General features: G+C 32.7%; 1 protein-coding gene and 2 long non-coding RNA genes across 4 annotated transcripts in view; 2 read left to right on the top strand and 1 right to left on the bottom strand.

Moving 5' to 3' along the window:
• Positions 1 to 9,338, top strand: part of LOC136981413 (uncharacterized) — a 101,971-nt gene extending 92,633 nt beyond the window's left edge. Inside the window, exons 8-9 of the mRNA XM_067277731.1 lie at positions 353 to 571; positions 9,213 to 9,338. Of these exons, the coding sequence (XP_067133832.1) occupies positions 353 to 571; positions 9,213 to 9,269 (276 nt within the window). The 3' untranslated portion in view covers positions 9,270 to 9,338. The remainder of the gene's footprint in view (positions 1 to 352; positions 572 to 9,212) is intronic.
• Positions 9,339 to 20,730: 11,392 nt separating this feature from the next.
• Positions 20,731 to 21,129, bottom strand: LOC136981372 (uncharacterized). The gene is made up of 2 exons (XR_010881695.1): positions 21,025 to 21,129; positions 20,731 to 20,885 (listed from the first exon to the last, which is right to left on the bottom strand). It is a non-coding gene; the product is annotated as an uncharacterized lncRNA (long non-coding RNA).
• Positions 21,130 to 21,477: 348 nt separating this feature from the next.
• LOC136981431 (uncharacterized) lies at positions 21,478 to 22,221 on the top strand. 2 transcript variants are annotated; one of them, XR_010881706.1, is made up of 3 exons: positions 21,478 to 21,508; positions 21,681 to 21,752; positions 22,063 to 22,221. It is a non-coding gene; the product is annotated as an uncharacterized lncRNA (long non-coding RNA). The 2 variants fall into 2 exon arrangements; XR_010881705.1 differs by lacking the exon at positions 21,478 to 21,508 and adding an exon at positions 21,510 to 21,572.
• Positions 22,222 to 23,706: the final 1,485 nt, after the last annotated feature.

The following is a 23,706-nucleotide window of genomic DNA, read 5'->3' as shown; positions in this document are numbered from 1 at the left end:
TTCTAACAAGTGTCCAGAATGTTGCCATGGTATATTTTCTTAAGGTATTATGTATTTGAACTGAAACTAAATTTTTGCTGTAAATGAAACAACAAAAAAAATTATGCTATAAAAATGTTCATTTAATATTAAAATTAATGTAAAGTTTTAATAAAGATAAAATAATTCAATACTTCAAAAAATTTTAAACAAAAGAAATAAAAAGAAGTTTATAGTGTCTTGCTTGTGTATTACTTTGAGTTTTTTTTAAGCACAGGTTTTATATAAATCTCTTTTTTTATTTTATTTAATGAAGATTAAATAAATGATATTTGAAAGTAAATAAAGTATTTACAATAAGTTCATTTTTTAGATTTTATTAACTGAAGGATGTGATAGCAGCACTGCAAAATTAATACAAGACAATAGAGGGAAAACTATACTTCATGAAGCTGCATTACAAAACCATATGCCTATTGAACGTCAAAAGGAATTGATTACTTTTTTGATTGTTCATTGTTCTGAATTGCTAGAAGTGAAAACTAAAGATGGAAAATTACCTTATCAACTAGTAACATCTGACAGAGTATTGGTAAGAACTTTCATTAAAAAATTTTTTGTATTTTAATTAAATATGAATGCAAATATATATCTATGCCCATCAAATAATTAAGCCAGATTTATTATCAGGCTACATTTTGGCTAATTAAATATACAAAAGCTATGTAATTTGGACTAAAGGTAGATGGTTAAGTTACTGTCTTGTATTAAATTTAATCATTAGAATTAAATAAATAAATTTAGAGTATTCTGGATGAAAAGATCAGTTTGGAACAAGACCCAAACCTGCAACTTCTACTTAGCATGCATGTAGGTTCTGGAGACAGTCATTGGGTACTGTTTAAGCAGATATGTAAACATGTACACCACAAGGATTGCATGGACAGCAGATAGTACATCAGATTGCCTGAAAATAAGATGACTATTAGTTTCATGCAGATGTCTCTCAACATTAATATGATTTTACAATTTGGAAATTTGGGCATACAATCTTGTAGCCACATAAGCATTGCAGTGACGTTCTCCATACATAAAAACTATTTCACTATGTTCCTCATTTGTAAATCAGACTACTGCACTCATACAAAGTACAGTAAGACCCCGCTTAATGCTGCCTCGCTTAACGCTGATTCAATATAACACGGTCTGCTTGACGCCTAAAAAACACTCAAAATTTACACTGATTCAAATTAATGCATTATTTCATTGATTCATATATAATACAATTATTCCCAAACACGAACCAATCAGCAAAAGGTGGCAATTTGTCATAGTGCTATACTTCCCTTAAATCTATGTTTGTTTTGTGCAATTTTGGAAAAAATATAACATCATGGATGCCTTAGGAAATATCGACTTCACTTGGCAAGAATTAACTGATAAATGCATGAACGGAGTGTGGAAAAAGTTATGGCTGGAGGTATCCAAGAATTCTCATCGAGAAGAGCCTATTGCTGTATTGTTAGGTTGACAAAATTGTCAACTTACTCGATACAGGAGATGTAGACGAGCAGGATATTTGGGAGTTACTGCAGATTTCTGGTAAGAGCCTTACCAACGATGACTTCAAGAACTGGTAGAACAAGGAATTCATGTAGAACTGGAAAATAGAGATTCTGAAGATGAACCCAAAAAATTTCTCAACAGTTTTCCTTAGTAAACGTTCGGTAATGATAACAGTGTGAAGTTTAGGGCGACAAGTACAATAAATAACTAGATTTTATTCTCGTAACAAAGTAATTTATTTTTGCTCTAAACAGGTTCTTTGGATCCCAACAACTACAAGTGATTTCTATACACACACGTGTTACAATCTATCCTAACAAACAAAAGATCAACGAGCGCGACAACTATACGCGGGCCGAAACTTACAAACTAATTCTTATGCTAATTATAACTAAGGAAAGAAGAGAAGATGGAAAATAGAAGAAGAAAAAAAGTAGAAATACCTGGGACTTTCCTGTATTTTTCAAAGACTTGGGTGAGATACTAGTTTGATGCTTTTTCTTGGGGTGAATGTTGCTCCTAGTGTTATCTGTCGACACTCCTTTCAATTTCTTTCACTAGCTTCCTTGGGGTGAAAGTAGCCGTCAATTGTGAAAAATTCGATCGAGTGGCTACCCTAATTCCGCCCTTATTCTTCAGAATTCGAGTCCAAGTCTCTTTCTCGAAACCTAGTGGTCTCCGATTGTCGTGCTAGCTTTCTGGTGCCTTCCTTCTCTCCGTCCGTCCTCGTTGAGAGTTTCCACCAAAAGTGTCTCTTTCCTTTGTTCCTCGGCCCCAGGGCCTTGCCTCGCCTTTTGTTTACGTACACCTTTCTTGGAATTGGTAATCCCACTCAAGGGATAATGAACCAGAAAGACAAAGCAAGAAAGTTCTAGAAGGAGATGAGACAAAGAATAGAAAAAAAAGGATACTAAACTAAACTTAAATTTATATTTACAACAAAAATATATAGCGTACAACTACAACAGAAATCGTTGATCAAATTGTAGTGAATGATGCAGATTTTGATAGGATGCCAAAGCAAAATGAAGCATTTTGGATGCTTCATTTTGCTTTGGCATCCTATCAAAACTCTGCTACCAACATTTGCTTTGGCATCCTATCAATCTTCTGCTACCAACATTTGCTTAAGGAAAGAAAAAGAAAGTGACCAATGAAACTACACAACTTCATCGCAAAAAACAAGAATTTCAGAAGAGCCAGGACCTTCTTCACAAAAAATTAACTTTACATTTCTGTGTGCATATGTTTGTTATTTAAGATATATTATTATGCAAAAATTTATATAAAAATAACTTAAAATGATAATAAAATTGCTTATGTTTTTTGGTTGCATGTTCCCCTATCCCTATTTACTCTATGTTAAGTTAAAATGGTCTCGCTTAACGCTGTTTCGCTTAGCACTTTGTCGTCTAGGAACACATCCTCCGCATTAAGCGGGGTCTTACTGTAATGTCATAAAAAAGTAAAAAACATGAACATAAATAATGGTTGGTCATATATATACTTGTTTTGATGTAACTCTGCAGCAATTATTATTTGCATGAAATGTTTACAATACATTTCATGCAATAATAATTTGGTTAAGATATTTCATTTTAGTTTCGTTACTACTTCAGTCGTTTTTATATTTACTACTTAATTATAAAAATAGTGTGCACACAACCTTTTCACTTTCCAGCACAATTATATAGTGATTGGACAAATTTTTCAAACTGCTTTACAGATCAACTTCAGGCTACCTATATATTAATGTATTTTTGTTCTATTTCTGGAACATTAAAATATTCAAAATATGTCTAGAATAATTTTTAAATTTTGGAATTAACATAAGAATTTAAATTTTGTTCTTTTTAATGTTTAATCACAAATAAATGCACATTAAAATAATTATTTATTATATATAAACAAAAATGGGGAGAAGACGTTATGAGTGCTGTTCTGTTATGTTTAGTTTTGGTTTTAATTTTGTTTGGGAGTTGTAATATGACTTCCATGTGGTTGATAATAAGTCATAATCCTTATGATTTAAACAGATCTTGTTCAGTGTTGTTTTATAAATTTCAAATATCTCTAAAATTCTTGTATTGTCCCTTTTAAAGTTCACTTTGATCATTTACAGAAAAATATTGCGGAGTGTTGAGTTTTGAGCACAATGAAACAGTCAACACTAAGAACAAAGAAAACATTTAATTATACAAAACTTAGGTATACAGCCAGCAAGGGAGCATTGGTGATATTCACAATACATATAACTAGTGGTGTCCAGTCCAACTTCTTGCCTTTGTAGAGATAATGTTTTAGGAATTTCAAACCTGGTCTATCCTTTCCTTTCTTACTTGGTCTCTCCTCCTCAAGCAGGTCCTTTCTTCACCTCTCACACAGGAAAAAGATATCCCATGCTCCTTTACATCCCCTATATATACATCACCTGTAGCGCCCCCTTGTGTTACATTTAAATGCACAATTTAGAAAAACAAAAATATAGAGAAAAATTATAACAACCACAATTATTTACACGGACAAGCACATTAATAATAAACATACTAAAATTATTATTATTCATAAGAGAAACATCACATATAGACATTCACAAAATAAATACATCATGGTGGTTACTGCCACATATCTCCCCCTCTAAGACATAACATAATAGCAGGTGATAATGTATTACTCCCTGCCTCCCTGAACCATGGCTCGGTAGTCAATTCTTCTTCCACGTAAGTTGTGTGGGCAATGTTTTGGGGTTTGCATGTTGCTAGGTACTGTGGTAGTACACCAATATTTTCATTTGTATATATCTAATATATATGTATATATTTCTATACTTTCTTCCTTCTTTGTTCTCGGTTCTTTTGTCTTTCAATTTCTAGAAACTTCTTAGTATGGGTGGTGAGTCACCTACTTCGAACACAAAAGAAAGGTGGTAACCCTGAGGGCAAAAGTAAGAAAGGATAAGCCACTTTTAGCTGGGACGTCGAAGGAAGAAGACGCAGTGTAGAGTTCTCCAGACTGTTTTAGCCTCAGTTGGAGAGAATGCTAGTCAAGCTAAGACTGAATATTTTGATCTCAGGAATTCTGGAAAGTTATAGGAAAGTTTTTGATTGAAGATATTTACGTCGTTTTTCCTCAACCCTCACGAAAGAAATATTTCGGCCACCACCACCACAAGAGTGTTCACCAATTTTGGGTACCCTTCTTGTCTTATTCTATCGATATACTCGTCCTATTCTCTATCCTTTTCCTTCTTCCCTTTTTTTGTTAGCATAAGTAGTTTTTAGTTCTTTAGATATAAGACCTTTTTGTACCGTGGTAGATTTATATTGATCATTTTTTTTTTTTTATTTTATTGTCGCGGGAATCACGTCAACCATTCTGCCTGGGTCTAGTGTTAATTGTTTGTACAAGAGCACGAACGGACCACGAGGAGCATCGGAATCCATAAGAATCCTGCTTATTGTAAAGACCACGGGTGAAATAAAGAACGTTTTTATTGTATTTCTTGTCATCTCTTTGTTAGATCACAAATCACCACATGCGTGTTTTAACAGTACACCATCATCGATGCCTGCCAGGGTCAGTTCGTAAAGTTGACCTCAGATCTTGATCACAGTCATCTTTGGAATCCCAAGGATTAAATTCACTTGGAGGGTTTTGCTCCACCCTCTGATATACACACATCCTTCTTGGCTGTACTGAGCCCAAGAAAGGTTTTAGCCTATCAACGTGGACAGTTTGGATGTAGCCGTCTCGCATTCCGCAAATTTTATAATTTACTTCATTAATAATCTCAATGATTTGGAATGGACCTTTGTAATGAGGGGAAAATTTTTTCTTTTTCGGGTCATTAGGTGGTCTTAAGAGCCAGACACGCTGCCCAATGCCCAGGCTCCTCATTCTCCGGTTCTTATTCTAATATTGAATGGATTTCCTACGTTCAATCTGACTTATCTCCAGGGCCGCATCTCTGGCAAACCTTAGTCTTTTTATCAGTTCAGACCGATATTCATTGGTGCATCCCATGTCACTTGCATCTTCAATGGCAATTTCACCAGGTAGTACTGGGTCAAAACCATACATTAAAAAGTTTGGGGATTCGTGGGTAGAGGAGTTGACAGTATTTCGATATGCGAACATTGCTGGAAATATATATTGGTCCCAGTTCTCCTTGTCTCCTTCTGATATTTTACTAACTATATTGATGATACATTGATTTACCCGTTCCACTGAGCTGTTTGATGTCGGCCTATATGATGTAGTCAGCTTATGCTTAATATTCAAAACTTTACATGTGTCCTCCATAATATTAGAAGTGAGATTAGGTCCCCTATCTGAGATCAACTCCTTTGGGCACCCAAATCTGCAGACAATATGATTAAACAGTGCATCTGCTATTATCTCAGAAGTTTGCCTCTTGATTGGTACTGCCTCTGCATACTTTGTAAAGAGATCGACAAACACAAGGATGTATCTGTTACCTTGTTTGGAAGTGGGGAGAGGCCCTATTAGGTCAACAGACACCATCTGAATTGGATACTTTGCATGACTGAACTCTTGAATGGGGGCTTTCCCCGTGTGTCTGTTATATTTTTGGCACATTTTGCATGACTGGATATAATCCCTTACCTTCTTCCACATCATGCGAAAGTAGTATTTCCTAGAGATGTTATTTACAGTCTTTTCAAGTTCCATGTGGCCCGCCATATCACTATCGTGAAACAAATTAATGATTGTCCTAGTTGCAGCATCACCAATGCATTCCTTTTTATTATCTCTCCTGTTGTCCTCCTTTCCTTTTATAAAGAGCGAATTGTCAATAATATCAAAGTTAGTTATTGGTAGAGTTACTTTATCTCCGTCACGAGTATTATTCTGGATTGCCCGTTTTATCGGGCCAAATATTGGATCATCCTTCTGTGATTTGATGATGCAATCCCTGATATTCCCATCCACTACATGATTGTTCATCTGGTTTGAGCTACCATTTCGTGATAGAAAGTCAGCTATAACATTATCTTTGCCTTTTATGTGTTCCACAATGCAATTATATTCGGCCACTTTTATTGCCCACCTCATGAGTCTACGGTTACAATTCTCCATATTTTTTAAGAACATTAATGGCTTGTGATCTGTGAAGATTCTAATAGGTCTTCCTAGTATCATATAGCGAAAGTGTCTTAGTGGAAGCACCAAAGCCATACATTCTTTCTCTACAGTTGCTTCTACAGTTCACAGGGGCCCCTCTCAGGCATTTGCTATAATATCCTACTGGTAAGAGATTATCATGGTCATTCCTTTGCTTAAGTACAGCACCTATACATTTGTCACTTGCATCAGTAAATAAGTAAAATTCCTTATCATAGTTGGGGTGGGACAAAATGGGTGCAGTGGTCAATGTTCTCTTTAGCTTCTCAAAATCAGCCCAGTGAGATACACCCCAGTTGAACTTCACCCACGAGGCATATATGGCTAGTGTGGTGGATTGTTTTTTTTTTAAATATCATATCTGTGTTCATTTATTCTACTAGAAATTTATCTATTTGTACCCCCAATGTAAATCAGGTCACAATCAAATCTATTGTCCTTAATTGGGACTTGATATATGCCTGGTGCTTTAGATAATATTGTGTGTCCTTGCTATTGTGTAAAAGTTGATTGGTAAGTCATGCTATTATGTTGATATGCAAGTTTGACTCCTATTTTGCTATTTCTTCATATACTGATTTAAACCTTGTGCCAAAGTCCACTACCACCCATCTAGATTTAGCTAGAATGTTTTGTTGTACATTGGTATTAGGTTGGGTTGCTCACCATTATCGATGTATCTTTGAATTAGATATTGTTTGAGTGATGCTGGATTATATCTATTATGTTTTTCAATTCTTATTAGTACAATATGTGAATGCTTGTTTTATCAATGTTCAGAATTCAGCTACTTTGTACAATTAAGAGTCATTTGAGTCTACTAGTATGAAGAAGGGCATATCACCTAGTTAGCATTGGTGATATGTCCTTCGACACAATGTGAGAGGTCGAAGTGAAGTCACATCACTTCACTTCGACCTCTCACATTGTGTCTATGTTCTCTGTACATCTCATCAAAAAAAAAAAAAGTGTTAAATGTGTGTAAATATTATTATCTGCTGGTTAATGTGTTAAAAGGTATTAAAGATACTGGTTTGGATGAGGAAGGTTTGCCCTCCCAGCCACTAATTTAAACATAATATTTGTGGTTTACATAGAGGTGAATTCACTGAAGAGGGGTTGCGATCACATTATACCAACCCAAAATGCATATGTAGGTCTATCGTAAATAAAAACAATTTGCTAACCAGATTTTGCTGTGAGATACGTCTACCAGATTATTTGGTTTACAGAGACGGATTCACATTGTAACAATAAAGTAATTAAACAGAAAATATATATAAAATATTACAAATTGAAGACTAAATACAAATAAACATTTGATGTGTTCACACATTCTTCACAACCACAGGAACACAATATGAGCAGAGTTGACCTTTTCTTTGAGGCTCTTCTCTGCTTGTGAATATGTAAATTGATTAAAAATCCCTATGCACCAGATTCTTGTAAAAATATTTCTTTAAAAAAGCTTCTCATGTTAATTGTATTCCTGTGATTGTGAAAATGTGTGAAGATATCAAATTTTTATTTGTATTTAGTCTTCAATTTGTAATATTTTTAAATATATTTTATCCTAGATGTTTTAATTTAGAAAATAATTTTATCATTGATATTAAAATTATTTTCTGTTTAATTTTGTTCAAAATGTTGTAACCTTTTAAACAGGATTTCTTCATGAGTTTCATTTGTTTTAATAATTTAATTTTGTATTTTTGTTTCTTATATTTTGTATTAATGAATTAACTGTATTAATCTATATTAATTTCAAGTATTTATTGAAAAGTTCAATCTTACTTCATTAAAACAAGTTAGGATAATAAAAACAGTGGAGGGTATATGGTAGTTAAATATTCAATGTCATTTCCTGCAAACCTGTGAATAGGTAATTGTTCTATGGGTCAAATGCCTGCCACTTATCAGTCTTACAGGGTGAACCAACTTCAGGGGAATATGCATATACAAACTTACCAATATAAGTTTATATATGCATAATCCCAATGAAAGTGCTCTATTGTTGAATAGAGGATAGCTTCCACGGCAAAAATGTTTGAATTGTGTAAAGCAACCAGATTATATGCATTTGCGCATGCGATTTACAGAGCACCAACCTCTCACAGTTTAGCTTGTAGATGTTACACACCAAAATATCATATAATGCTTCCAATGATTCTATCTGGGGCCAGCACAGCTGGCTCTAGATAGAATCATTGTATCATAGAATCATGATATCATCAAATGTCACCACATGCCACTGCAAAGTATTTATATTTTGAATATAAAAATAATTGTTATAAATTTGAATAAAATTAAATATCTTGATTTACTATATCCTATGCAAGTAATATTTTAGTTGTTATGTCATTAAAATATCTGTCTTTCTGATTTGTATTTTAAAAAGAATTTGATAATAAGAATTTGAATTATATAAATTTAGTACATAGTTCTAGTTCTAAGTTTTAAATTTTTTATAATAATTATGAAATATAAATGAAAATTGATACTATTGATAATTTTTTTCCCAGGTAAAAAATGAACTTCAGTATAAGTGGGATAACAACTGCGGTTACATCAAAATATAAAGAATTTTAAACAATTATGCATTCTATATATGATTAATTTTTTCCCTTTCTTTGAAAGAAAATATTTTGATTTGATAAATAAATATAAATGAAGTACCGTATTTTACGAACTATAAGACGCACTTTTTTCTTCGAAAAATTGTCTCCAAAATTCAGGTGCATCTTATAGTCCGTAGCGTCTTATAGGTATTTTTTTAAAAAAAATTGCTTAAAAATTAAGGTGCGTCTTATAGTCCGTAAAATATAGTATATCATTTAAATTAATGTATTCAAATGAAATATGTCATTTTGAATTATAAATTTCATTAACTGATGTGTAAAAACCAATATAGTTTTACGTAATAGTTATAATTTGTAAAAGTTTTGTTAAATCTGAAAGTTTAATTTATTGTTATGATACATATAAAAATTATTGTGTGGAAATTATGATTGATTTAGTTACTGAGTACAAAAATTGTCAATTTTTATTCAGTCTACCTTATTCAGTGCTTATTACTTAATTGGAAATAAGCAAGCTAGTGTTATGTGAATAATTTCTATCTCCCATACATGACAATGGCTCGTTAGTGGACTTTTCTGTTATTAGTATAAAAACAGAGTAAACCAAATAACAAAATTATGATAAGAATTTAAATTTGAAACAAAGTACCAGGTATACCAGGTAAAACAGATGTCCAAAATGATTCTAATTTGGGAAAGTGCAAATTTACTACTGTACTTGTTTTTTTTTTTTTTTGTTTTTTAATAATGATGTGATTATTGTTAATTCTTACAAATTTTAAATTTTTCTAGCATACTATTTGCTAATATAGCACATGAAATATATTAAAATATTTTATACAATCTTTGTATTAATACTCTTCTAAAACAATAAAATTATTTTATATCTGTTTATTAAATAAATATATTAATCAAATAGTTAGTTGTGGAAATATTTACATTATAAAATAATGTTTTGGAATAGAATATAAAATTTCAATTTCCTATACTTTTAATTTGAAACGTTTTACCAGCAAAAATACAAAAACTAATTTTGTTCTTTTATTTAAGCTTTATTAAAATTCAGTATATATTTTGATTATTTAAATTAGAAATAATTCCATAATTTAATATATCTTATATATAAAATTCTCGTGTCACAATTTTTGTTACCGTACTCCTCCGAAACGGCTTTACCGATTTTTACCAAATTTTATATGCATATTCAGTAGGTCTGAGAATCGGCTACTATCTATTTTTCATACCCCTACACCATTTCCCCCTTTCAAAAATATATTTATATATGGATTAAGGCTTTTATGTCCAACGGATGGCGCTAATTTCCGACGACCTAAGTTTGCTTTTCTGTGAGGCATTATGCTTTTCTGTGAGAATGGACTGAAGCGGATCATTTTCTATCTATCTATATAAATAAAATATAACGTTCGTTTGTTCCTACCGATTCCTTTGAAATTTTGACACAACGTTGCATTCGAATACGCACGTGTTTTTATATAATATACATGTCGAAATTCCCCCCAGTGGGGGAGATGGACGGGATTAAGGCTTACCGTGAAGAACTCGGCTTCTATTATACTATTTTACATGCGGTTTTTTGCGTTTTTAATTGCGTTTTAATAGGTTACGTCAACAGAATATACACTAAAAAGGGATTTTTTGATATTCCCCAGCGGGAAAAGTGACGGGATTAAGGCTTACTGTGAAGAACTCGGCTTTTATTATACTATTTTAGATGCGTTTTTGATTGCGTTTTAATAGGGTACGTCAAGAGAATGTACACTAACTTGTAAGAAGGGATTTTTTGAAATTCCCCCCACGGGGGAAGTGTTATACATTTATAATAGATACATTTTGAGCCACAACAACGTGTGGCCGGGTCAGCTAGTTCTTTAATAATTCTTTGTCATAGAAAATTATAATTTTTAAAGCTTATCAAAACCAGGGCCGTGGAGTCGGTAGATTTTTACACGACTCTGATTCCGACTTTTTCTTACGATTCGACTCCGACTCTGACCAAGGGCGGACTTGTTAACAAAGTAGGCCCGAAAATTCTGACGTCATCGCATGACCTCAGAATATTAGCATTAATAAATACAGTTCTAATAAAGATAGAACGTAGAAACTTTTTTATTCCAAAGCTAAAATATGCCTCTAAGTAATGAGTCAATATGATAATTTTTACTGTGCTGTTAAGCCTATATATAACAGAGGAAAAGTGTAGCGATAGTTCAAAAAATGATCCTACCCAAATTTTCGCATTTTTGGACTCAGGGCACCTCGAAATGTCGAGATTTGCAAAAGATTCGTTTTTTTTCCTGTATGTACGAATGTTAGGCTGTATGGGAGGCACGATTTTGAATCGGAGTCGGATGGTTTTAACACAGGAGTCATTAAGCTTGAAAATGGTTGAACTAAATCAGTTGGTACACATTCTAACATCTGTGCATACGGAAAAAACGCCGAATGCTTTTGCACTTCTCTACGTTTCAAGGCTTCCCGAGTCCAAAAGCGTAAAAATCTGAGAAAATCATTTTTTGATTGATTGTCATTCTTTTCCTTTGTTATAGGCCTCACTGTGTAACAGCCGGGAAAGTAATAATGACAACAATTCTGATTATTTTTAAAAAATACAAAATAAAATGATTTTAAAAAATTAATTAAACATTAAAATTTGACACATCTACTGAATATATAAGTTTACATTTATTGACTTGTTTGATGATGGCATTGGTATTTGGTAAGCATGTATGAATAAAAATAGTAAATACATTCTTATACAAACAAATTAGTTTAATAAAAATGTTGTACAGTACATAATATAAGAGTATATTGGATAATATATAAGTATATAGATACATTAAACTAAGTCAAGAATGAGAAATATAACATTTAGACTGGTAAAAAACAGGTTTCTCATTTTGTCATGTTGATTAATTTATTATTTTTCGTCTCTGTTATAAACTGAATTACTCCTTACAAAAAAAATAATTTCTATTAATTCAGCATTCACTGAAGTTCTTAAATTATATTTAATAATTTTAAGAGCGGAAAATAAATGCTCTACCAAAACTTGGTTGGTGCAATGCTGTGACAATGTTGTATTTTGGATAATGTCTGGGTAGTGCAGTATTGCCATTTTAACATCTAAACTTGAAGAGTGGTCAATGTGATGTATTTTTTCTAGTGCATAATAAATATCATTTTCAAATTTTGTAAGATTTCCTTTTCTATCTGTTCTCATATTAGAACTCAAGCTTAATTTTGAAGGTAGAGACGAGTTTTATTTAAAAAATTTTAAAAAACTAACAGATGAGCCAGATGTTGCTCACGCAAAAAGTAACAATAACGAAGATTAAGATATTTAGATTATAGCCGATTTTACCTGTTTTCACTGGGTACAAGAATTAGGTTCTCTCTCTTCCGAGACTAATTAGAGAATTTTTAGATGGGTCTAAAAGTATGTTCGATTTTCCACAAAAACGCAAAATACCGCATGTAAAATAGCATGGTAGAAACGGAGTTTTTTGAGGTAATCCTTAACCCTCTCCCTCTTCCCCCCACGAGAAGAATTTCAAAAAATTCCTTCTTAGTGTATGTACAGTACATTCTTATGATGTATCCTAACTGTGTACCAAATTTCAACTCTTAATGGTTTTGAACTCTGAGCTTATCATTATTATTATAGCATTATTATTATTATTAACCCATCTCGATTTTATTATAAGATTATGAATGCTAATAACGAGTAAAATGTTTTTTTATTATTGCTTTATTATTTTGTGATTTACATTTATTATATAACTTTTTATTATTTCATTATCTATTTAAATAACATTCAAACTTCACAATTAAACCATGAAAACTCATTAATTCTTAACAAAAACTAAAATAAGAAACATGTCGATGAATCGATCCAAAATCGATGCTAAAACTAAACTCACAAGGGGACTTTATACCCTATTCACACTGTATATTTTAAGCCCGCTTAGTATGAAATATGAACGGAACTGACTTAACGTTAAGCCGGTTTAATAAATATTTCGCAACTCTTCTTAATTTTACTCTTTTTTTTTTCTCATTTAAGTTGCTGTGATTACGGTTCAACTTACAAGTAGAATTGTCAAAAATTTTCATAACGAGTATTTTATATATGAGTAACAAATAGGTATTAATCAGGGCCGGGTTTACCAATCCAGGGGCCCTGGGCACAAATTCGGTGGGAGTCCCCCCTTTAAGAGGGCAAATTTGATGATTTAGAAAATTTACACAAAATACTGTACTTTCAATTAGATTTGAACTAGGAAGTTGTAAATTTCATTTAAAAATGAGGTTATTGTAAACATACATATATTTTATTGTGTAAAACGAATTATTTTAATTTAACCGAAAAATACCTATGTGAAATTTTTTCCCGAAATTTTCCGATGTTTCATAGGTTTTTTCCCGGGTTTGGTTTTTTCTGCCTGTTGCCCTCATGATTAGGCCACACTAGGCTGTCGCGGTAATAGAAAAAAAATTTATGTTTAAACATAATTTTTTTTTAGTTTTGTGGGGGCCCTGGGCACAGGCCCCAAATGCCTTTATGTAAATCCGGCCCTGGTATTAATGAATCATTGCTAAAACAGAAAATAACTGCAGCTGTACATAGTATCACGTGTACATAATACTGGATCGATGACAAAACTAGATAGACAAAAAATAAAATTATGTACGAGACTGATTAGTACTATGTGTAAGGAGAAATTCCACGACCTTACGGAATTTTCACTACATCCCAAATGAATTTAGCAGATAGAAATTGAGTAAACTGTTAAGTTATGAAACAAAACTTAGATTTTATTTAGTTTAATTTGAGAATCAGAACTTCATAAGAAATTTTTATAATTTTAAACAAATTTTTTTCGTTAGTCGAAATTGTTGTTGTGCAGTTTATTGAAAGAAGGACGTCCAAGACGTAGTTGGGTAATTTCACTACTTGTTAATAGTTAACACAAGCTATAAATTGTTGTACCAAGCAATTTGCATGTTTCCTATATCCACATTTTCTTAGTAACGTTATGCGACTTGAAATGTTTCATAGACATTTGATATTACTCGTTTAATTCTTAAATTCTACTATAGGTGATATGCAATTAACATCGTTGCTATTTCTGTAGAAAATTGTAATACGTAGTGTTTAATTTTTATCAGAAGAAATCATTACTAAAACGTTAGTTTTATAGTTTAACGAAAATGAATATGCAATATTTGAATACATATTACAATAAATGAAAAAAAAAAATTATTTAAGCCCACTGCTGCTTTTCCTACAAGTAAGAGAAATTTACAAATAGAAAATTTTGGTTTTATTTATTTAAAAATAGGAAAATCTTACATTCATAAACGAGATTACCACATTGACACTTTAAATAAATATAAAATAATTCTCTATAACATGTAGAATTTTGTTTACCTACTACAAAGTATTATTTAAAACAACTAAAAAATACAAAAAATATATTTTCTAAAATATATTAGGCGTAATTTCAGTTTGTACAAAGGAAAACAAACGTTTTACACGTTAGCATTAGACAAAATCAATACGTTGCACCTTCAAGATTGCTCGGCTCCGTAATTAATTCATAATCTATCCAAACGCTCGCTTCTTTCTACATGCGCATTTAGTATGATTCAGAAAATTTAGGAGGATGGGTTTACCTCCATCGAACGTGCCATTAGTAAGTAACTCGAACACTCTGAACGGAAGCTTGACCTTCTCCGTTTTCTTGGCTTGGCACACCTTTCTGCTGCCGTGACAACACCCCGTGTCCTCTGAGCATCTGTGCAGTATGGCACAGTGAGGAACGAACACTTTTTCCGGAGAAGTACCCACCGGAATCAATTTGGCCACGGGTTTCGAGCAAGAACCTTCTTTGTGTACTTTTGCGTTGTATTGTTTGACCATGGCGTTCAGGCGGTTAAGTGGAATGGCTTCCGAGTTTTCGGGTGTTTTCGCTCTTCTGGCCGTTACCTCGAAGAGGACGATTTGAAGAATTAAACACAAGAAGATTCGAGTGAAGAACATGATTCGCTTGTGTGATTTATTAACGGAACAAAATTGGAATTTTTATCTTCGATTCTTTCGCCAACACTCGAAATTCTGCATAAAATAAATTATGATTAATTATATAGTGAAAAATTTATTATGGTTATGAAAATTATTTTACGAAGCAATTATTACTCGAAAATAAATATTAATGTAGATATTTTATCATGTAACCATTTATTCGTAAACAGAAGAAAACAAGGATATGTTACAGTGTTGAGTGTTAAGAAAACAGAGGATATGCATTTTAAAAATAAATTGCATGCAATTCATAATACATTGCAATTTAAAAATTTTACTGTTTTCTGTCTTAATATATTTATAAAATACTGTACATACAGTGTAATATAATAATTTTTTAATAATAGTAATACGAGTAATAAGCGTGAGCACACGTATTGCTTGAGATGAGCGTAACATTTTACTATGAACCGGCCTTTATGGGTTAAAGTTCATCTTCTCATTACCTTCCCTCTCACCTGGTAGTCCTGTACAGTTTTCAAAGATGGAGACCTTATATGACACGATGGAATAGTTTTCTTTTTTTTTCAGTAAAAGGGAATTAGCTGTAATTTGTTTGAGGGTAGTGTTGTAATATTAACTTTATTTGAAATAAGATACACATCGAATATATGATGGCAAACTCATTTAAAAAACGCTATAAACAAAAAAACATAGGACTACTTACCGACTGTGCACCGCCATCGCTTAAGCTTGTTTTCGTCGTGGAGCAGCACGGAAGACACGTACAAAGCGTATCACGTGACCGACTCGACGTCATTTGGTCACGTGACTACCTAGAAACATCGTCACGTAACATTTCCGACGGTAAAGCATATATTATTGTAATTTTCTTAAATTAAAATGTTTTGAATCAGTACACAACTGACACAACACGGGAAAAGGCTCGTAACGTAACTCCGTCGTATACGTGTAGGTTCGTTTTATTCATTCTGAACTTCATTTTTCATGCTTTATCTTACTAAGTGAATTTTCTGTATGATGTTATTTGGAGCTTTCATATTATAAAAGTACCAAAATTATTTGTACATTATTATAATTTTTGAGTTACTACACAATTAAACTTAAGGTAGTTACGTGCGAATTCGGGTCACGTGATACGCTTTGTACGCGTCCGCCGTGCTGCTCCACGACGAAAACGCGCTTAAGCAATGGTGGCCTGAACGGTGCAGAGTCGGTAAGTAGTCGAGCGCGTTTCTTTATGCAGCGAAAGTGTAGCGAAATGACGTCACGAGCAGTGTTGGCCATTTAGAAACGGGTTTCAGAGAATTAGCTGTAAAGCACTTCTCGAGCGCTGCATTAAAAAACGCGCCCGTCCTATCGGTTTTTGTAGAGCTTTTTATATGAGTCGGCACCAAATAATTCGGGTGTACTATAGATTACCACCTATGGAATTTCAGGACTTTGATTACATATTTGAACTCAGGGGACCGAGACGAGTTCAACGGTACCCTATTTTTGGACCGGAGACGAAAAATAAAAAAGTTACCATACTTTTTTTAATGCTCTCATGAAGACGGCACCATACTTGCTAGTACTGCCATCTTGCGGTAAAGTCTGTAAACCATGACGTCGGACTACGGTCATTTCCAGTAGGGTTAAACACGCGATACGAGAGCGGAGAGAGCGACGTGACTTCCGATCATCGCGCGATCGTCATTTCGGTTAATGTAAGTTATGGCAGCGAACATGGCGGCCGTTCCCACTGTTCGTGCTCCCGACTGACCCCCGGAGGGGAGCCGCCACGTGCTAAACGTCACTAGTTATTGATTCACGGTAGTTCTTGAACAAAGTAAAAAAAGGGGAAAACGTCTACTAAAGGCAATTTTAAAGGCAAGCGACGCGACTCCCGATCGCGATAGCGAGGCCGACTTAGCGGAGAAAGCGACGCGACTCCCTATCATCGCGTGATCGCTGGAAAAAAGTATGATAACTTTATTTTTCGTCTCCGGTCGAAAAGTAGGTTATTATTGAACTCGTCTCGGTCTTTTGAGTTCAGATATATACTCAAAGACCCGAAATTCCATAGGTGGTAATCTATAGTATCCCCAATAATTCTACGTGTTTTGGAAATTTACATCGAGTATGAGTCTGTTAAAACAAAAATAAGAAAATCTGTAATGGTAAATAACTATAATTTTACCCTATTCCTATTAGATAGAACGGCCAAACTTCTGCGGTTTTGTCTGTTTTTAATATTTATTTGTAAATCAACTTTTGAATAGAGCAACTTCCTTAACACGCCAATATAACAGCATCAATTTATAGATCAACGAATAAATAAATAAATTTTAAAACAATAACCGAAATTCAGTCAGTTTTACATCCCATTTTAACGGATTCTGAAATATGCCCCTGGTTGGATTGTAAATGTTATGGTCAGCCCTACATTAGGGCCCTAAAAACAAACTTATAGATTACTCAAAAATTTTATACTTACCAATGTCCTAGTTTACGTTCGTAAAATAAAAATGCGTTTTTAATAATATTTAGGCGGTCTATCAATTATTAGGTCCTTTTTAAAAGCGTCCTTATCTATATTTTTAGTATTCCATATATGAAAATTCGTGTTCTTTCTTTATTGTACTGGGTATGACACTAAAGTGCTACTGTATTTTCGAAATTTGTCCGGGATGTTCGTCTATCCAGGGACACCATAAAATCAAATATTTTCGTGTGGTAAAAACCGTCATGCCCGTTTAACTTAGGTTATACACCCCTCTCTAGAGAGCACATAAAAAATGAACACGTTTTTATTCTAAAACGGTGAAACTGTCAGCATTAAATGAAAAACTAAAATTATAAGTTTAACTTCTTCATTTTGTCTTCTTTCTAAAGGTAAGATACTCGTAGAATACCGGAAATGTTTTTTTTTATAATTCGATCGAAAAACGCAATTATGACCAGAATATACCACAAATCGAATGCCGACTATTCGCGCTGTTTGCCGCAGCGGCATAATTTAGAACTAAAGCTCGCTCGGGGTCTATTCGGCTCGCGCAAAAGAAAGAAATAGCGTTACTGTATACATGAGCGCAAAGAAAGAACACCAATTTTCGAAGATCGTATCGTTCAAGACATTTATGAAATAGTAAAAATATAGAATATAGATTAAAAAAGAAAGGAACGATTTTAAAAGAACCAATAATTGATAGACTACCTAAATATTACTAAAAACACGTATTTTTATTTTACAAACGTAAACTACATTACCAATTTTTGAAATTACAAAAACAAGTAAGAAAAGAATGGTTGGAAGCATATCACCAGGTTTTGTTTTTCTTTTCCTTTAGTATCCTCTTAAAAATAAGTAAATAAAGAAAGAAGAAAAGGGAGAAAATTCAACTGGAACTCGAAGACCACGTGCAGCACATATAGCACGTGCTATATGTGTTGCACTGTCATTGTATTGTGTTATTCTCTCGTTCGTATTCGAAATCAATCACACACATTAACAAGATTAAATATGAAAAAACTGACCTTTTCTTTTTATTTTTCTCACAACTGGGCAACAAATTGTCACTCTTCCTTCTTTCGTCTCTCTCCTTTGTTTTACCTCCTGTCTTCTTCCTCCGGTCCCCAAATATGTCTTGGAATGTTGCCAACCAGAGCATACCATAATTCCCTTGGTAGTGCCCCAAAATTCCTTTATTCACGTACAATTTTCCTTGTCATAAAATGTTACAAATACATTTTTAAATGTGTTATTGAAAGTGTATTACATTAATATTATTATTATATTATGAATGATTGACTATATTTAGTAATAAGAAAATTTAAAATTATTCAGCAACGAGTTGCGTAACATTCCCGACAAAATATTTCAAAATTGTGTGGCGCCATCTGTTACTATATTTTATTTAAAACCATTTTATATTATTAATTATTATAAAATGACAAAAAAATTTAATTTTTAGGGTACAGATGTGTTTTATAAAAAATTATACGAGTAAAATTTTCAATAAGTTCCACCCCCTCTATCTTCAACTAACAAAATTGATTGAATTAGTTCTCCTATTATTCAAATCACCCCGCAAAATTTCAAAAACTTTCGACAAACTGCAAGAGTTATCAAGCTTCAAAGTGGATGAACAAAATCGAACTAAACCTCTCCCAAATACACAGCCAGGAATACATACAGGAATTTTTTGCATTTCTCGACGTTTCAAGGTCCCGAGTCCAAAAAACAATTTTGGCGGCTTATTTTCTGACCCATTGCTATGTTTTCCTTCTGTTACACACACACACACACACATATATATATATATATATATATATATATGTGTGTGTGTGTGTGTGTTAGGCTCAAAGACCGAAATCGCTCATTGAGCGAAAAAACGGCCACGACGCGAATTTCGCTTTGTGGTCGTTTTTTCGCTCAATAAGCGATTTCGGTCTTTGAGCTTAACATACATATATATATATATATATATATATATATATATATACCGTGAAAATAATACTCTTGCTTCTTCATTACTTTGCTCTTGCTTATTGGGTAACTGTCCCGGCAAAAGAGTTTAATATTGTTTTTATTCCAATGAAACCATGTTTTATATTTCTTTGTTTTTCACAGACACAATGTAGTGACAGTTTTCAAACACTAGACAGATTATTCATCCTTTATTCAGTTGGTCCAACTGGTTATCCAACTGAATAAAGGATGAATAATCTGCCTATTGTTTGAAAACTGTCACTACATTGTTTCTGAAAAACAAAGTTTAATATTGTGTACGGCGTCATCCGTTATTATATTTTATTAAAAATCTTTTTATATTATAAATTATTTTAAAATGGCAAACAGCTTAATTTTGAGGGTAGAGATGAAGTATGTAAAAATTTGTAAATTCTAATAACGAGTGAAATCTCCATTAAGTTCGACTCCATTTAAGATATAACACGTGGCCTCTCTATCTCCCCACTCCCTCAACTTTTAACCACCAAAATTTAATATCATCAATCCCCAATACGCAAACCTCCCTGTACAATTTCAGAAATTTTCGACAAAAGGCACAGAAGTTATTAAGCTTCAAAATTGTGAGAACAAAATCGTTCCCTCTCACACATACAATATACGAAAAAAAACCCAAATTTGTTAAATTTCTCGAAGGTTTTAAGGTCCTCTGAGTCCAAAAATATAAAAGTGTTGAGAGTCATTTCTTGACCGTTCGTTATACTTTCTCTATTACATATAACAGCCGGGAGAGTAAAACTTAAACTGGGGAGAGTCTTTCTTTCTATTTATGTCAGGGGTCACTAAACTTTTTTTTCACAGCGGGCCAGATAACTGAAAAAATGACGAGCGCGAGCCGCATAATCATTTTGTTCAATACAGTACAGTGATTACACAAAAAATAAAGACAACAACATTTTTATTTACCAATACACAAACACGATCGCTACAGCAAGGTCGCAATATCTTTTCTTAGAAACTTCAGTGCAGGTATACAAAAAGCGCTCCAAAGCATATCCAAAGTCGCCGAATTGAATATTCATTTCACTGATTTTCCCTAAAAATTATATTACTGTCAGATGCAAAAATCAGACTGGACCACTTCTGGCATTTTTACTTACACTTATTTTAATTTTTTCTACATAGTGAGTTTATCTACACTCTATGATATTTCCATATAAATAATTACATTTTACCTCATTTGTGGCACAGTGCGGTGAAGGGCCGGATGAACTGACTTTATGGGCCAGATCCGGCCCGCGGGCCGTAGTTTGGTCACCCCTGATCTATACAGTAATATGATGCGTATAGTAAAAAATGGTCCTCTTATAGTTCTCAAGGGCGGAAAGAATAAAAAAGAATTAAGTAAATTATACATTTAAAATACTAGTTTAAAATAATCATTTAACGTTGAAGGCATTTTATGCATTTTAAATTCATACCCCCATTATTGTATATTAAAATAATGGGAACAATTACAAAACATATACATTTATGATTCTTCCACCAATAATTTTCCTACAAGTCTAATAATTTGTAATCAGATGTAAACCAGACATTTGCTATCCAGATACTCATTTTATATTTATTTAATACGCTGATTTGACAATTTTATTGCTTTGAATCATTTATATAGAAGCGTTAAACTGATCACAACGACTCTTACATCAATCGGTAACGGTAAGTACTGTATCTTGCATTTGTATTATACCTTAAGATTTATATAATGAAATAATTTTTCAAAGTAGGCTACATTGTTTTGTGTAGATTTGTTTGTGTTTCTCTATGCGTTTCTGTATGTGTTGTTTATTTTTACATATATTTACATTTTTATATAATTATTTTATTATAGTTAACTAGAAATCGAATTGCCATAATCTCCGCTAGAATTGTTCTAATCTTCTTGCAACGACTGTGATTAATAGTAAGATGATTCAATTATTTAAATGATTGATGTATTTATGTATAGGTGATTTATGTATAGGTTAATGGAAAGAATTAGAATTAAAACTAAAACGTGTATTTAAATGCCCTTTTATTTCTGTGTAGTATTATATAATAAAGCCTTATTTTAGGAAATGTATGATATAGATCGACTTGTTTTACGTCGGATTAATCGTAAAACGGGGCGATCTTATTCACGTCGATTTCTGCATTAAATAATTTAACCTATCAAAATAATGAATTATTTATCATTCAAAATCGTTAAATTACTATATTCTAATTTTTTAAAGCTTTCGTTTCCGAAATGACAGTGGAAGCTACTGCGATTCTCGGGAGTGTGATAGAGAATGTCTTGAAAAAGGAAAATATTTTGGACACTGCAATCAGGATATCTGCGAATGTATCTAATGAAAATGATAAAACAAAATAAATATAGTATTATTATATAATTATCATTGTGTCATTGTTATTGTTTATTGTTTGCAATAACTTCCCTTTCGATGAGGGTTGCATTTTCAAGAGGCTGACTAGGCTGTGGACCTCTGCAAAGGCTAGGGAAGCACACCTCAAAATAATACACACGTGGTTCTCAATCCGTGATCAGCAGAACACGGGTGCTCCGTGCAGGCACTTCAAGTGTTCCGTGAATAAATCAAATGTACAATTAAAAATTGTTGCAAAAGAAAAATCAATACAATGTAAAATAATTTTTGTATGGGAAAGTAATCAGCAAATGTCAATGACGTCATATACTAGACCGAGTGCGCTCTTGATTTCAAAAAGGTCTGCCACCTCTGCTTTAAAGCTTATGTATTTTAAGTGTTCCGCGTAAGAAAATGTCAAAGTTTAGTGTTCCCCGACTTCAAAAAGATTGAGAACCACGGTATTACACTGTTGTGGAAGTATACCATGTGAACCCTGTAAACATGCTTAGCTGAAAAGTTCTATTAGTGCAATAATATATACACACCCCCTCAATAATATATACACATCCGAAAAAGTACCGTGTTATGCGAATTCATACTATACGGAAGAAAGGACAATGCAAACCATAGGATTAAATTTTAAAAGTTGATAAAAGTATACTATTCTTTTTCGTTACTAAGACATATGTTTATTAAAGCAATCAATAATTAACTAACGATCACAATTAAAAGTACTGTATTATGTGTTAATATTAATATCAGTTAAACGAAGACGTTTTTTAAAATGAAATATTGTCATCTGAGCTATTTTGTTGATCAAAAATATCAGCAGCGTCTTCATTTTTACGATATTTTTTTATGGATGAAAAATAAAAATATCTTCATTTATTTAAGTATATAAATGACGATGTTATATCTTTATATGAATGAAGTTTTATATACATTTATAAATGAGAGTATTTGTTGGCTATGCACTCCTAAGCCGTTCGATCAATTGTTAACAAACTCGGCAGTTAGATCAACATACTTCTAACAGATAATATCGTAATACCATCCCAAATTAGTGAATGAATTTCTATGTCAATTAATTTCTGTTTACGTCAGACGCGCTACCTTTACATGTAGCGCCATCTATTGAATAAAAATTAAAAAAATAAACTAAATATAATTCCAAAGAGCTAGAATATAGAGTCCGTGCGCAAGTTACTCGCGCGCCGCCCTGGTGGCAAATATTTACATAACACATAGGAGTTCGCTAAAGAGTGCATATGCGTTATATCTGAGACATTTCGAAAACCGTACCTAGTTCAGTAAATCGCTTATTGTTTTTTAATTTAGCTTTTAGTTTTAGTTTAGCTTACTCGAAATTAAACGCCCTTACACGTGTAAAGATTTTTAAAAAAATTGTTGATTTCGAGACAAATGAGATATTTGTAAAATATTTAGAGTTTAAAAGTTCTAAACTTTATTTAAAAGAAAATAGCATATATTATACACAAATCCAATTAG

This window comes from Centruroides vittatus, unplaced genomic scaffold (assembly GCF_030686945.1).
Source record: "Centruroides vittatus isolate TY-2023 unplaced genomic scaffold, ASM3068694v2 contig_754, whole genome shotgun sequence".
NCBI classification, from domain to species: domain Eukaryota; kingdom Metazoa; phylum Arthropoda; class Arachnida; order Scorpiones; family Buthidae; genus Centruroides; species Centruroides vittatus.
This window is presented reverse-complemented; position numbering and strand designations above follow the sequence as displayed.